General features: G+C 40.1%; 1 protein-coding gene across 1 annotated transcript in view; it reads right to left on the reverse strand.

Annotated features, from left to right (window-relative positions):
• Hacd2 (3-hydroxyacyl-CoA dehydratase 2) overlaps nt 1–15,457 on the reverse strand; it is a 101,807-nt gene that overhangs the window by 28,482 nt on the left and 57,868 nt on the right. Inside the window, exon 4 of the mRNA XM_021251271.2 lies at nt 8,181–8,269. Coding sequence (XP_021106930.1) covers nt 8,181–8,269 — 89 coding nt within the window. The remainder of the gene's footprint in view (nt 1–8,180; nt 8,270–15,457) is intronic.

Consider the following 15,457-nt stretch of genomic DNA (forward strand, 5'->3'; position numbering starts at 1 on the left):
GTCCAACTGGACAATGCTGGGGACAGAGAAAACCCACTAAAGGAAACTGGAAGAAAAATGTTGGTAACTATTATCTTTCTATTCCTGTATAGTACTAAAATATTTTTTTTGGTACCAGGAATCGAACTCGGGTCCTTGCGCTTGTGCAGCAGGCGGCAAAACCACTGAGCTAAATCCCCGGCCCTAGTACTAAAATATTTACTTTCATAAACTTGAAATAGTCTAAATAAGCATCTCAATCCATTTCACTTTGAAAGCATGGATAAAAGCTGGTTTGAAGGCTGGGATTCACTAATGACTCTCCACTGACAATATAACTTGTAGGCAGTTTCATGACACAGAGCTTTGTTTCTGTGTGTTATTCCTGAATTCAAGCAGTGACATTAAAACTAAAGCTGGAACCACTCAGCTTCCAGCCCATAAATCTCATGTGCTTATTTGGGAAACTATTATTTTAATCCCAAGGTAACATTTCTTTTTCTTCCTTCACTCTCCTTACTTTTACATGACAGTTCCCTAATGTCCAAAGTCAAACAGCTCTGTCAATCCTTGACTGCACACAACCAGATCTGGCCCTCACTACAAGGAGGAAAATGCCTACTACTGGAAAGAAGCAACAATGCATATATTAAGTTACTAGCTGTAAACATTCTGCTTGAAGGGGACGTGTTCCAACAAGAACCTTCTTTGTAAGAAATTTCATTATCAAAGATAGGAGCAACATAGGAGACTTCAATGATGCATCCAGAACATCAATTACATTGGAAAGGGATTAATATAATATTTTTAAAAACTAAAATGCAAAATATACCAAAACCTCTAAAACCTCCAAGTTCCCAAGCCAGAGGAAAGGAAGAAGCTGATTATCCTTCAAGCCGGAAAGGACTAGACAATTATCAGGGCAGTATGGAATGCTAGAGGCTAAGAAAGGCCTGGGTCTGGGTCCTAGAGGAACTTCTGACACTTTGAACTGGAGCTGGCAGTGCAAGCCCTTCCTGCCAGAGCGTAACTTCTCAAAATGAAGACAACTGTGTAGCCTTCCAAAAAATTTGCCTGGTGTAACTGCCCCTTCTCAAGCTGAAACTGACAACAGGGAATGGTATATGTCAGACTTTAACTCCCAGGGTGAAAGGGCAAAAGAAAATGCCCTGAGAAGCTTCTGTTTGTGGGGGCAGAGTCACCACAATGAGGAAGATGCAGGGTGGAGCGGAAGCGTCCAGAGCACAAAAAGATTAATGTTAAGGACAACGTAACCAATTTCCTGATTTTGCTGAGCTTGGAATCTATTTAACTGTAAACTGACAAAGACAGTCTAGGCCCTGTGGTGATGTTGGCTTCCACAGTTTAAGACGAATGTTTTTTCTTTTAAAAAATTTTACACCCAAGTCACTTAATTATCATGAAAAAATATCTAGTGGAATTTTCCAAGGGCTAAAAAGAAGCTAAAACAGCAGGAGAAAGGAAATATGGAAAAGTGAATCTTTATTGGGCCAGGGATTTAGCTCAGTGGTTTTGCTGCCTGCTGCGCAAGCGCAAGGACACGAGTTCGATCCCCGGTACCAAAAAAAAAAAAGTGAATCTTTATTGAACTTAACATATCTAAATGTTTTTCAATGTTTTGAAATACAATGGACAAGCAGAAAAACACTGAGAGAAAAGTAGACATTTTGATTTTGCCAAAATCACTGATACTAAAGTAGAGGTAATAGCAAAAGGAATCAACCATCTGGCAACCAGATAAGTAACACAATCCCTAAGTGGCCATGATTAACAGATGTGGAAATGACACTCTAGCGTACACGGCTGCATTTGCTTAAGTGCTGCCTAAAATTTTACAGTGTTTGATTAACAATCCAATAATGAAGTTTTTCTACCTTTAGGAGTGGTGCTAATTTTATAAGTGAAGGTGATGTAAATCCACCTACAGAAATACTTAAAATAGAAAGTAAGAAACAGGATGGAGAATTTTAGACATTCAGCTTTCAAGGGGAATCAAGGGATAGACAGTGTGTGTCTCCGCATGGCCTCTGCTAACTGGGATGGAATGTCACTGTTGAAAGGGCACAGGGGTTAGGGGACAGAGGGTATGGCCTCTGGTCTAGGCAAGGCACCCAGGAGACAATGATGTGCCTTACACACAGCATCACATTTCCTCACTGAGTGATGGACGTAAGAAGGTGCCCTTCTGCCTCACCATACCATCCTCATAGATGGCGCATACTAGGAAGACCACACATGGCCACCAGGGACACAGAGCCACAAGACAGATGCTAACAAATGAAGCAACCTCGAGAGGGAAAGAACATGAGCACACCATGAGCCTAGCCACAGGACCAAGAAGGCAGAAAACCCCAGGTACAACCAAAGCAGGGAACAAGAATGGGGGGTTAGGACATGAGTTTATCTAGTGTTTTGGCTTCCACAAGAGGAAAGCTGAAAGAAAGAAAATGGTGCCCCATCCATCAGGAAAGTGGCATTTTGTCCCACTGCACTCCCTTTGTGAGGGATTTCAGAAGCTGCCGTGCGAAGTTTTGCATGCCACAGACCTTCATTTCTAAATACTGCCACCTTGTTTTCATATATCCTTGTCATTTTCTTCACAAAAACTCTGTGATACAGCAGGCAGGGCAGATATTAGTATTATCATTTTAAAAATGGGAGAAGCAAGGCTCAGAAAGTTGAAGTGCTTTGCCTAAGCTACAAGGTAAGTGTCAAAGTCAGACCTCATCATCTCCTCATGGGAATAATGAGTACTGAGCCTCCATGGTCTGTGCCACTGAGTTCTAATTACCTACAGAGTAATAAATTGTTCGGGATGAGTAACATTCTTAGAGGTCCCAGAAACACAGGCCTGCACAGCACTTCCTTGGGTGAAGCCACCTGTACAATTTCCTGGTGGCAGTGCTGGGTTGTATAAAGTGTGTGGCAGCCAGCAAAGCATTCCCAGCAGCCGTGCCCTGTTTCGAGGCAGCTGGACTCCTGATGCCTCTCGCTTACAAACAAAGGACAGTCTTGTTTCTTTGGTGCCAACAGTCAGATTTCGGATCTCAGCCTTAAAGCTGAGCCCCTTAAATTTCATCTTCAGTTCATCAGCAATGATACTAGATTCTGAAGCAGGTACTCCACTGGAACTTTACTTAGCAGTTTAAGGGAACTCCAAGGCTTTCATTCTTGAAGAATGAAATAATGGCTCTTGCTCTGGAGAAAGAAAGAAGTGCTGAGATTTGGTTAGCCTTCGAGTAAACTAATAGGAGAGTGAAGCAATTTCAAGATGAGGAAGTCAAACAAAAATGACAGCACAATATACAGATATCTTTAGGACATTTAAAAAACTTTAGAATTCATGAAATTATCAGAATACAGATTCCCTGAAAAATACAGACATTATCTATCAAGTGCAGAGTGGGACTGCTGAAAAATTCTGGTCCTAGTCTTTAAACCCCAATCTGAAAAACAGTCTTGAAGTTTTGAGGAGGAAGGCTAATTAATCAGATTCATCCCAGACCCACTTGAGCAGTGAAAAAACAGAAGCAGAGTACTGCAAGAAACACAGCACTGACAGAAGTTCCACAACCGATGCATACACTTGATGTGTAACTGCTTTCCCAGGAGAATCCTAGCTCAATATGCACACGACATGGTGGAACTACAGACACCCCTGGAACTGCCCATTCCATAGGGCAGTGAGAACAGGCAGCACAAGGAAAATGAGGACATGTTTACATCACGTTTTCAAGAGGCAAGAAGAAGGTAGCACAGGTGGTTTGGGAAGTCCCTTGATTCAGAAATCCAACTCCAACTCTGCTTTTGCTGGGTGTGATAGAACGGTTGCTTAGGGAATTTCTAAATCCTAAGGGAGGCTAAAACCCAACTGCAAGGATGGTGGTCAAGAACAAACCAGAAAGTCCCCTGCCAACTGTAATACATGAAACAAACGACACAATCAGTATGATTATAAAGAGCTGGAGGTTTCTGTCCTGAACACTGATTGCAAGATTTTTTAAGTATCTTGTTGAGTGGCAAGAATGGTGGCAGACTAAGTGTCACAAGGCCCAGCAGTATGCCAGAAAGTGGCAGGAAATAGGAGCTTGGAGAAATTAGAACTCAAAACATTCAGGACAAATGTGGGAGAACACCCTTTTCTCCAAGGATGGCAACAGTGAGGAGGAAGAGAGAAGGCTTGGTACTCTGGCATGTAGTTTCATTTCGTGGAGATTGCCCCTGATGAATGCAGAGGTTCTTCACCACCTTTGGGCTAAAACCACAGTGAGAGTGAGCAACTTCTTCCTCAATTACTCCCCACAGAGGCCTTGGGACTTGTGCTCCAGGAACACAGTGATCTTACCCCAAGGACTCAGGAGAGGATTTGGGGTGGTTTCTTCAAAGAGAACTGAGACAAGAAAAATAGAATAATGATCTACCTGTGTGCCCACTGGGATTAAGCTTAGGTTTTTTTAGGAGAGTGAAGAATTTGTGCACTATGACCTTGTCTGTTTTGAAAGGGGAGTCACAGTAAGGGACAGGTGGTGGCATTTCCCATCTCAGTTCCTGTCTCAGTTCAATAGGAAGACAAAGACACTGACTTAAGTAGAAGGTACAGGAGAAAATGCCAGGAGAGGCCAGATATGGCAGGAGCAGTGGACAGCCTGGCTAAGGGGTGGAAAGGAGCCAGATCAGGTATGGAACAGGTGGGAAATCTCAGAAAAGAAATGTCAGCTAGAACTGCTAACTCCGTCTTGTATTTTTCAGCCTGAATCTCCTACCCTTCATCCCCAAGCTATTTGTTTCGTCAGATTTCCTTTCTTTACATATATGGGCTCTTTGAAAAAAAAACAAGGTGGGAATTCCTTATTTCTTATAATTGTACTGATCTGCTATGTTAGATCAAGAAAAAGCTTTTGAAGCTGGGTGTGGTGGCACACATCTGTAATCACAGCTACTCAGGAGATTGAGGCATGAGGATCTCAAGTTTGAGCTAAGCCTGGGTAAATTTGTGAGACCGTCTCAAAATTTAAAAAGGGCTGAAGGTGTAATTGAGTGGGATGGTGCTTGCCTAGCATATGCGAGATCCTGGGTTCAATCCTCAGTAACAAAAAAAAAGCACTTTTGAGTATAGAGACCATAATTCTTTAACATTCTGCTGACCAAGGTATCATAAGCTTTACATGCCATAAAACTATCTGATCACCTTTAGTTCCACAATGTGCATGATGATATCTGTATGACTAGCATTTCATGGGGTACAGAATTAAAACGACAAGTGCAAATGTACATCATATAGTGCCTCTTAAAAGGAAATATATTTCAAATGTGAAAATAGTGAATTTTAGACTTCAAAGGTTACAATTACAGAAAAACAAGAGGGTATACAGCACAGGAACAGAACAGGCCACAGGTGGAGCAAGGCAATCCCTGGTGTGTGATGAAAAGGAACAATTCCTGCTGTCCACTTTAGAGGGGAAGAGACTGTGAGAGAAAACTGAGAAATAAAAGTAAACAGTATGATGAAAAAAAATTGAGCATTACCATGAGAAAGTGAGCTGTATTTTATTAGTAGTATTTCTGAGGCCAATTTATATATGTATTAGTTATATGAGTCTCACTTAAAATTGAACTAAGGAAAATAGATATTTTTAGGATGCTTTCAGAAAGAGAAGAATGGAAACATCTGTATTGTTGTACAAACTGAATTACAGCTACTGAGAAATGCTAAGGCAGGAAAAATAGCATTTGACCGAGAAGGGGCTGAGGAACAGGTGACAGCAAGCAGCCTGGCCTCTGAAAAGTCATAGCTACAGACTTTGCAGAGGGGGAGCCCATTGCTATGAACAAATACAGAAGTCCTGTTTAGAGAAAAGGATTGTATACCTGGATCCTCAGAAACAGTGAACCCCATTTACATGAGAAAAGAAGTTTACTAGGGTACATGTAAAAACAAGAGGACCCAAGAGATAAAAAAGATGCTAAGGGCTGGGGATTTAGCTCAGTGGTTCTGGCGCCTGCCTTGAAAGCACAAGGTCCGGAGTTCAATCTCCAGTACCAAAAAAACCCCCCCAAACAAAACAAAACAAAACAACAACATAAAAGATGCTAAAATTCACTAACTTCACAAAATGATGATAATGTTAGCGGGAATTGGGTCATTTTGGTTGCAGAGAATTTAGAATATGCAAACATAATCAGTATGTATTTTAAAGCTCAAAGGTGGTATTATACTTGAAACTACCTGCTAAATGTCAAGTCTATGCATCTGGCAGGCAGTGTAGTATTGAGGAAGACAGATAGCTACATGGACCTGCGGTCCACAGAGACTTTTAACAGCTTTTTAAGCCAACTAGTCTTAATGATCTGCCCAGGAAAACCTGGCAAATGTTGCTAACAGCAATTTGACTACCAGAATTGCTTGACTTGAACTGTAAGTGATTCTGAGGTACCTGCCCAGCCCCTCTGGGAGAGGTATGGCCACCGAAGCAGTTGGAGCAATTATACCCCGACAATTAATATCTGACTCTGATGGCAAAGTGATCAAACACTCCCTAGTGGACAATAATTTGTCTTCAAATACTTTCACGAAAGTATACAATTACCCATTTAAGAATGTAAATGAGGGATTTAGCTCAGTGGCAGAATGTTTGCTTAGAATGCATGAGGCTGTAGGTTTGATCCCCAGCACTGCCAAAAAAACAAAAAACAAAAAAGTGTGTGTGGAGGTTGGCTACTGGAAAATGAAATTATGAGTTGCTGGTTAAAATTAAAAGGAAATAGGGCTGGGGATTTAGCTCAGTGGTTTCACTGCCTGCTTTGGAAGCACAAGGACCCGAGTTCGATCCCTGGTACCAAAATAAATAAATAAATAAAAGGAAATAGCACATACATGAAAGGATGGGAGGAAGAAATATAGGATAAAAATAATTTGTAGAAAGAACTCAAAATGAATGAAGAATGGAATGTCATGGAATTATAATTAATGCAACTTTCCTAACTCCATAAACAATTAAGAGTGCGGACAAAGGGTAATATTTTGATTGGACTTTATTTCTCTGTTTTAAAAGAAATGTGATCACTAAAAAAAAGTATAACTATTTTACATTCTTCCTGCATGGAATTGAGAGGAATCTTTAAAAAATTAAGCCTGTGAATCTGCAAATTCCATGTGAATGCAGCAAAAACAATAGCTTATTAATCCAAGTTGACTAAACTTTGGCTAAGAACTCATTAGCTATGTGCATTTTTCTATACATGTATATCACAAGCCAATAAAAGTTTTTTAAAACCTTATTAGTGGAGATACAAATGAAACTGTCAAAATAAATCCTGAAAAACAAAATGTTTTGACAGAAATATCAGAACAGAGTACGAAGAACATACCAGAATAATACTACTGGTAATAGATGAGCACTTTTATGGGACCCAAAGAATCCAGTGATGCTGGTGATAGGCCACTGGCACTGGAAAACTGAAAACTGAACCCTTTCCATGTCTATAGGTATTCTATCTCAAGATGACATGAGCAAGAAATAACTAACGTTGAAAGAGCAGAATTGCCCTCCGCACCAATTCTGCCCTCAAATCAGAGTTTAGCTGCAGATCTACACCCAGTGTGGTAATGGTTTCTCTGCCCTATTCCTTTTTTTTGGTATCAGGGATCGAACTTAGGACCTTGTGCTTGCGAGGCAGGCACGACGCCACTGACCTAAATCCCCAGCCCTCTCTTCCCTATTCCTGCAGTGTGTGTCTCTGGGCCTGCCGTGTATCTGCTACCCTAGGCCCACTACAGAACAGCCGGACACCACATGCAGTTCTGCTAGCCCTCTGTGGTGGGTGGAAACAAGTTTGTTTCTCCTGGCCCCAAGAAGGTCAAGCTGCTCTGAGAGTGAATTGATGCTCCCATTCCCACTATAAGGATGCCCCAAGTTTAGTGCAATGTATACAAACAAGATACCAGAAAAATATAACTGCGTTGCAGACCTCACCCACACCAAACCTCTACAGGAATGAAGATCATAGGACTTGACCATCTAGTGAGTTTTCTCTCTAACAACAGTGCAGATCTGGGGTATGTTTCCCTTTTGATCCGATTCCTACAGTGCAGGTGACCTGGGTTCCATCCTTAGCCATAACAAACATGTACAGAAGAAAAGGTGGTGACTGTTGTGTTGATACTACTTTACTTTACTTACCTCTTTGACACTATGTGTTACTGCCCATATTAGAAAAACTCTTGACATCACCTGGAAAGAAGTCAGGACAACAGAAGATGGAACAATTCCTGAAAGAAATTTTGGGATGGATAAATAAAAGTACTATACTGAATTTCATCATATAATACATTTTCTAAAACATTTAAATTTAAATGTTTATAACCAAAACCATCTTAAGCAACTGAAACTTATCTATAATGCTATATTTAAATTTTTTAATGTATTCAATATTAAAAACTTTTTTCCTTCCTCAAAAAAAAATATTTATTGTTGCTTGTAATCTCAGTTACACCAGAGGCTGAGGCAGGAGGATCATGAATTCAAGGCCATCCTGGGCAACTCAGCAGCTCTTCCTATAGAAGAGCTAAGGATGTAGCTCAGTGGTAGGGCACTTGCCTAGCATACACAAGGCCTGGATATCCCCAATACTTTAAAACATGCGCACACACACACACATACACACACACACACAAATATTACTCATGGCACCACCAAACCATGGAACTGAGTCACCTTTCTTTTTTGGTACCAGGGATTGAACTTGGGTCCTTGCGCTTGCACAGCAGGTGGCGAAACCACTGAGCTAAATCCCCGGCCAAATGGAAGATGCCACCAACAGTTATTAATCCAAGTACCAATGCCTTTTCTTTTCTTTTTTTGGTACTGGGGATCGAACTCGGGTCCTTGGCCTTGCGCAGCAGGCGGCAAAACCACTGAGCTAAATCCCCGGCCCTTGAGTCACCTTTCTTAACTCTTTCAAAAACTAGTGACCAAGTACAGTACATTTTCCACTTACAGAGAAAACAAAAACCACTACCTAATCTTTAAACAGGACAATGAGGATTCATGGTACAATATGGGTTTTAAAACAGTAACAATGGGGCCAGAGATTTAGCTCAGTGGTTCCGCCGCCTGCCTTGCAAGCACAAGGACAGAGTTCGATCCCTGGTAACCCCCCCCCCCCAATCCCAGCAACAATGGGCAAGAAATCAATCCTATTTATGTCTATCAATGTTGAAAGCTCCTGGATATCAGACAAGACATTCTTTTTTTTCTTCTTCCAGTACTGGAGATTGAACTCAGAACCTTGCACTTGCAAGACAGGCACAGTGCCACCGAGCTAAATCCTCGACCCCTAGACATGACATATTCTTTAATGGTTAAGTTGGGAATCTTTTATTATGTACTTGATAATAAGCAACAAGCACAACAAAATGAAAGATTGTTATTTTTATAAACATTTCTTCTTTCCTTGTTCATTAAAAGCACTGGTACAATTATCTTCCAATGTCCTCAAATTTTTAACACTAGAACATCTTTATTTTGGATAATCACTAAATTCTGTTAAGTGTACATTTCTTTGGTAAATTAGTGGTTACCTGAGGCTGGGAGGTTTGGAGGATAAGGGGAGTGACTGCTAATGGATTTCTTCTTGGGGTATTCAAAATGTTCTAAACTTGACTGTGGTAATGGTTGCACAACTCATTATACACTCTAAAAGGGTGAATTATATCTGAATAATGCTGTTATTAAAAAATAAGCATATGAGTGAAGTACAAAGCCTGGTTATATAATTATGTAATACAGCTAAAGAAGCTAATTAGTGAATCAAGCATGTAGTTAATATACTTAGCCAGATCACACTTCAGGTAAGAAAAAGTTCAAACACACACACACACACACACACACACCTGAGAAGTAAAAGACTGCTTGTGAGTTACAGTATTAAGTATTCATTGCTCAAGGAAAGACCACCACCAATTCTAGCTACTGTTGCTTTTTTTTTTTTTTTAAACTCAAAGACCAGTTCATCACACAAAAATATAACTTTTCCCTTTCATTTTTGTGCTCTCTTCCTTCATCACTGAAGCAATGGCCTAGACTGCTAGGGTTTCCAATAATAATGTTCCAAGGTTGTTGCTATATCATGGTAGAGATCAAGAAACCTTCTCTGATCCCTTTCACCAGCAAAAATCAGGCTTCCTGAGCCTGACTCATACTAATCAAATCCACAAGAGACTAGTGACTAAATCCAAATGTCAATTTTATTTATTTATAATGGTGCACAACCTTTATAATAACTGAATATCAGAATTTTTAGAGAACCTCATCAAGAGATATTCTTTTCTGGTGTCAAAATCAGAATGCTTAGTGTGACTTTAAACAGAGGGATCTGAAAGGTCTAAGGAAAATACTGCAATCCAGCTGAGCACAGGATTATTAATTATTCCTTCTCTACTTTTAATAAAGCACTCTTTTCTGAGGAATGACTGTATTTATCTTGCTTTCAAAAATGCTAAACAAGGGGCCGGGGATTTAGCTCAGTGGCACCCCACCTGCCTAGCAAGCGCAAGGTCCTGAGTTTGATCCCTGGTACCGCAAAACAAAACAAAACAAAACAAAACAAAAATGCTAAACAAAAATTATCAGAATGCTTTTCTTAAAAACAAGTTTCAGTATCCAAAAACAACAATGTACTCTCTGATATATTTCCTGCCAGTCTTTTCTTCTAAGTATATTTTCTTTTCTTTTTTTGTGGTGCTGGGGATTGAACCTAGGGCCTTGCATATACTAGGCAAGTGCTCTATCACTAAGCTACATCCCCAGCCCTTCTAAGCATATTTTAAAACACAGTTCAACTCCTATTATTTATACTTTTTGAATTTTGTTTTTCTCAGTCAATATTTTAAGAATTTTCTCTTATGTTCTTCAAAACATTTATCATGACAGTCCTTCAAGTGACTATATTACATTTGTTTATTCTCTTTCGGTGCGACAGTTAAATTGCGTCCATCTTTTTGATTCTGTAAGTGAAGGAATGAAATATTTCAAGTAACTCTTAGAAGTTTTAGAGGCACAGGCATTTTCCTAAGGAGTTTTTCCCTTGGCACAGTTTCCCAGAAGTACAAGTACTAGGTCAAATTGTATGAACATTTTTATGGCTCTTGAAAAATATTGCCAAATTACTTTTTTAAAGTCTGTGAAGAATTTATACTCCCGGGAAACCCATTCGAGATCCCTGCTGTCTCTCAGGAGCTATTTCCTATTCCCCAATAAATTTTCCTACTCTTAAAAAAAAACAAAAAAGAATTTATACTCCCAACAGCAATATACAAGAATGCACACCCTTGGCAGTAAATTTAAATCTTAATAATTAGTGAATAAAAAAATCAATGCTTTCTAGTTTGACTCAGGTGCTGACATCTTTGGCCTTGCCTTTAAGGGTTCCTGCAGCCTTGAACCAGAGAGCCTGCCTACTTAGGCAGCCTGATTTTGAGTGATGTTACTCATCAACCAACTCTCACTTTTTTTTTTTTAATGGCGTATGGATCCACCTCAGCCAGTCACCAAGCAAGCAACAATGCACAACATCTTCACCTGATAGCACAGTCTCACAATGCCTGTTGGAATGGACCAGTCAAAGGCAGTAGGGAGAAGGGGCCCTTCCATAAGGACGACTGTCTGAAGGCTAGAAGTTCTAAGTCTATTCATGGGTTGTCGTTGAACAAAGAGCAAAAGGCTCTATATTAAAAACTTCCAGGGCCAGGGATTTGGGTCAGTGGTTCCACCCCTGGCCTCCCAAGCACCAAGGTCCCAAGTTCGATCCCCAGTACCAAACAAACACCAAAAAAACTTGCTACCTTACATGCTAGAGGAATGATATACAGTACTATATAATGTCCACCCTTAACACTGTAATTCAAAATTCCTTATACAAAGCTTCTGGTGGGAAATTTATTTTAGAACTTAATGTTATACAATGTTTCTTTCTAATGTTAAGAATTACATAATTCAGTCACCCTTTTCAACTTGATAGCCAGAAAGCTTGGAACCAAATCTAGAGCATACTACATTATTATATTTTGTGTGTAAGTTACCAGAAATCTTTGTGGGAACAGCGGTTTTCATACTGGCCAAAAAGTGGAAACGATACAAGTGACTATCAACAGATGTATAAAATTTGGTATATCCATAAAAAGATTAGAATCAAATATAAAGAATAAGTAAAAAGCAATGTGCTGTAGTAAGGACAGTGAGATAGATTAGACTCTCCTTCCTTTCTGCTTCTTGCAGTCAGCCTCTCTATGTTCACCTTTATAAGCTATTATCCCTTATGTGAACACAATGGGGTAGCATTTCAAAGCCAAACGTAGATTTTTAAATTGATAATGATTACTTAAATTAGTGTTTTCAGATAACAAAAAGATTCTGCAATCTTATCAGGACACTCTCACTAGGTCAAACTTCATTCCAATCCAAAAGGATTTTTACTAGGTGCCTATTACTTGTTAATTTATCTGATAAATATTTTTGCAGCTCCTGTTCTGTGCCAAGTACTGTTCTCCACACAGGGACACAATGGTGAGGAAGACAACACCTACATGTGTGCTCGGGGACAGCTCTGATTCTCAGGGCTTTCTCCCCAAGGTGAGGAGAGGGTATTAAACGTCTGTAAACAGGAGAATGGCACAATCTTGGTTGGAAACACATGTCAGTGCAATCTTAGGCAAGGCAAGAGTATAGCTTGTGAAATAATTATGGGAATTTATGGAGAAAGGGCAATGAGTTTGTAAAGCAATACACTGGGAGATTAAAAAAGCAGTGCCGGGAAAAAGAAAAAAAAAAAAAAAAAGCAGTGCGTGCAGGCCGGAGATTTAGCTCAGTGGTTCTGCCACCTGTCTCACAAGCACAAGGTCCCGAGTTCGATCCCTGGTACCAAAAAAAAAGATTTCTTCCAATATTCTTCCCGAGTCCTGTTTGAGTCTCTTATTGTAAAGAACGCATTATTAGCTGACAACTTTTCATGTAACTATCAATCCATGCCAAGGACAAAGGTTGCATCAAATGGGGTCACATTTAGTAAGCAAAGTTGTATAAAGGGGATCTGGCAATCGGTAGCTTGCTTCCACAGAACCACGGTTCTCTGAGGACTCCCTAAACTGTTGAGCCCTGCAAAGCTGGGCTGCTCAGAGCAGCCCTCAGACAGGCTAGGGAAGAGGGGCTGGTAGACGGTGTATGTGACCAAAACTGGCTAAAGGTTAAATATCTGAAAGGCAAATCAAGGTTAGGAGTAGAGCAGGGCAGTGTTCAGGGGAACTGGAAGCCACAACAAGGGAGGAAGCTGAGTGTCAAGGAATACATGGTAATGGAAACCAGACCCAAGCAAAACAAGAGCCTCCAAAGTCTGTGCTAGAAATTAAACTAAAAGTTAACAAGTGAAGGGCCGGGGATTTAGCTCAGTGGTGCCCCTGCCTGCCTCCCAAAGTGCAAGGCCCTGAGTTTGAACCCCGGTACGCCCCCAAAAAAGTTAACAAGTAAAGTCAGATCACAGAATCTTCTCAACCAAATATCAATACACTGAATCAAAAGTAATAATACTCAGAGGGCTGAGGCAGGATGATCACAAAATTCAAGGACAGCCTGAACAACTTAGAGAAACCATGGAGAGAGAGAGAGAAGGAAAGAGAGGAGGGGGGAGGGGGAGGGAGAGGGAAGTAATTGAGGAAGAAAGAGGGAGAAGAGAAGGAAGAAGAGAAAGGAAGGGGTAAAAGGAGTGGTAGAGGAAAGATGGGGAGGGAAGAGGCGAAAAGAAAGAAAAAGAATGGGTTGAGGATGTAGTTCAGTGCAAGGCCCAGGGATCAATCTCCATTACTGGAGAGAGGAAAAACATGTTAAATAACAACAAAAAATCATCAGCAACTAAAAGGAATGGGTATAACTTAAAGCCATATATTTAAAAAAGTATTAGCTGCTGGGCGTGGTGGCGCACACCTGTAATCCCAGTACTCAGGAGGATCACTTTGAGTTTGAGGCCACTCTGAGCTACACAGTGAGTTCAAGGCCAGCCTGGACAACATAGAGACACTCCATCTCAAAAAAAAAACAAAAAAAGTATTAGCCAAGGGGGAAAAATGAGATTATGGGTCAACCCTATCACAGGGTACAGACATACAGACCTCTTTCCAAAAAGTGGCATTAGTGAATCAAAGAAATCCTAGAATATTCACTAAAAGGGCCACTTTGGGAGAGAAACACTTCGGTGTGAAGACTGACAGTGATGGAGGAGTTGAGGAAGTGACTGACAAGGTGCAGGCTTGTCCAGGCTGAGCCTTCCGAGCCCCACACTGAGTTGGATGGTGGACACAGGTTCCCTCTGGGAATAGGAGATACTTCCCACAGGTTTGAGGGTTCCAGAGACAGGGCAATTAAACAAATCTTAGAACAAAGACAAACCCACGTACTTTTTAAAAACATAATTCATCCACACTGTTTAAAATTTGAAAAGTATAAAAAGATAAGCAGAGAAAAGTTGTCCTACTAATCTCATCCTACTGCCTACCTTCCCACAGGAAATAGATCATCAATTCCTTGCCTATCATTCCAGAGATATATTTTAGGTATTTAAAGCAAATATACAGGTAAATGTCTAATGATGTATTTATACACATTCTTTCTCTAATTTTTTATATAATGGTAGCATTTTATACAATTGCTCTATATCCTACATTTTCCCCCTTAAAATATATTCTGAGGGCCAGGGGGTTAGCTCAGTGGCACCGCGACTGCCTTGCAAGTGGAAGGTCTTGAGTTCAATCCCTGGTACCAAACCAAACCAAACCAAACCAAACAAATATATATATATATATATAATATATTCTGAATATCTATATCAATAAATAAAGCTTCATTATGTTTTAGTATCTATGATCTTCTTAAGTTCTGTCTCTGCATGCTCAAGATTTAGAAAAATGTATAGAATAGGAAAACTGCAATCCTTAAACTGTAGCCCAGGAGGGAAAACAATCAAATCCCAAGTATCACAGAAATGCAGTCAGGGAGAATTCAGTTACATCTATACCAGAGTCAATAAAACAGCTGGACACTTTAGTAAGATGAACAGCATGGCAATGATACAAACATAATAAAAGGAGAGAGAAAAAAAGAGAAATCAAGCATGCACTGCATCTAGGAAGAAAGTCAAAGATTAAAGAAAACAGAAGAAAGGAAGATAATAATTATGGAGGCAAAGACATCCCAACACAAGGGTCCCCAAAGTAGAGGAATATCCTCAAAGGGATAAAGAGGAATAAATCAAACCAAAAAAGTATTCAAAAGTAAAATCCAAAATATATCCTTGCAATGAAAGAAATCCTCACTGAAGAAATACTCTGGCTGTTTCAAACAACAACTGATAGTGAATGACTAAAACTGAGAAATTTTTTGGTTACAAAAATACTGCTGGGCTGGGGATTTAG

This window comes from Heterocephalus glaber, unplaced genomic scaffold, assembly GCF_053883595.1.
Source record: "Heterocephalus glaber isolate CG9 unplaced genomic scaffold, H.glaber_assembly_v1.0 deba00000122, whole genome shotgun sequence".
In the NCBI taxonomy this organism is placed as follows: domain Eukaryota; kingdom Metazoa; phylum Chordata; class Mammalia; order Rodentia; family Bathyergidae; genus Heterocephalus; species Heterocephalus glaber.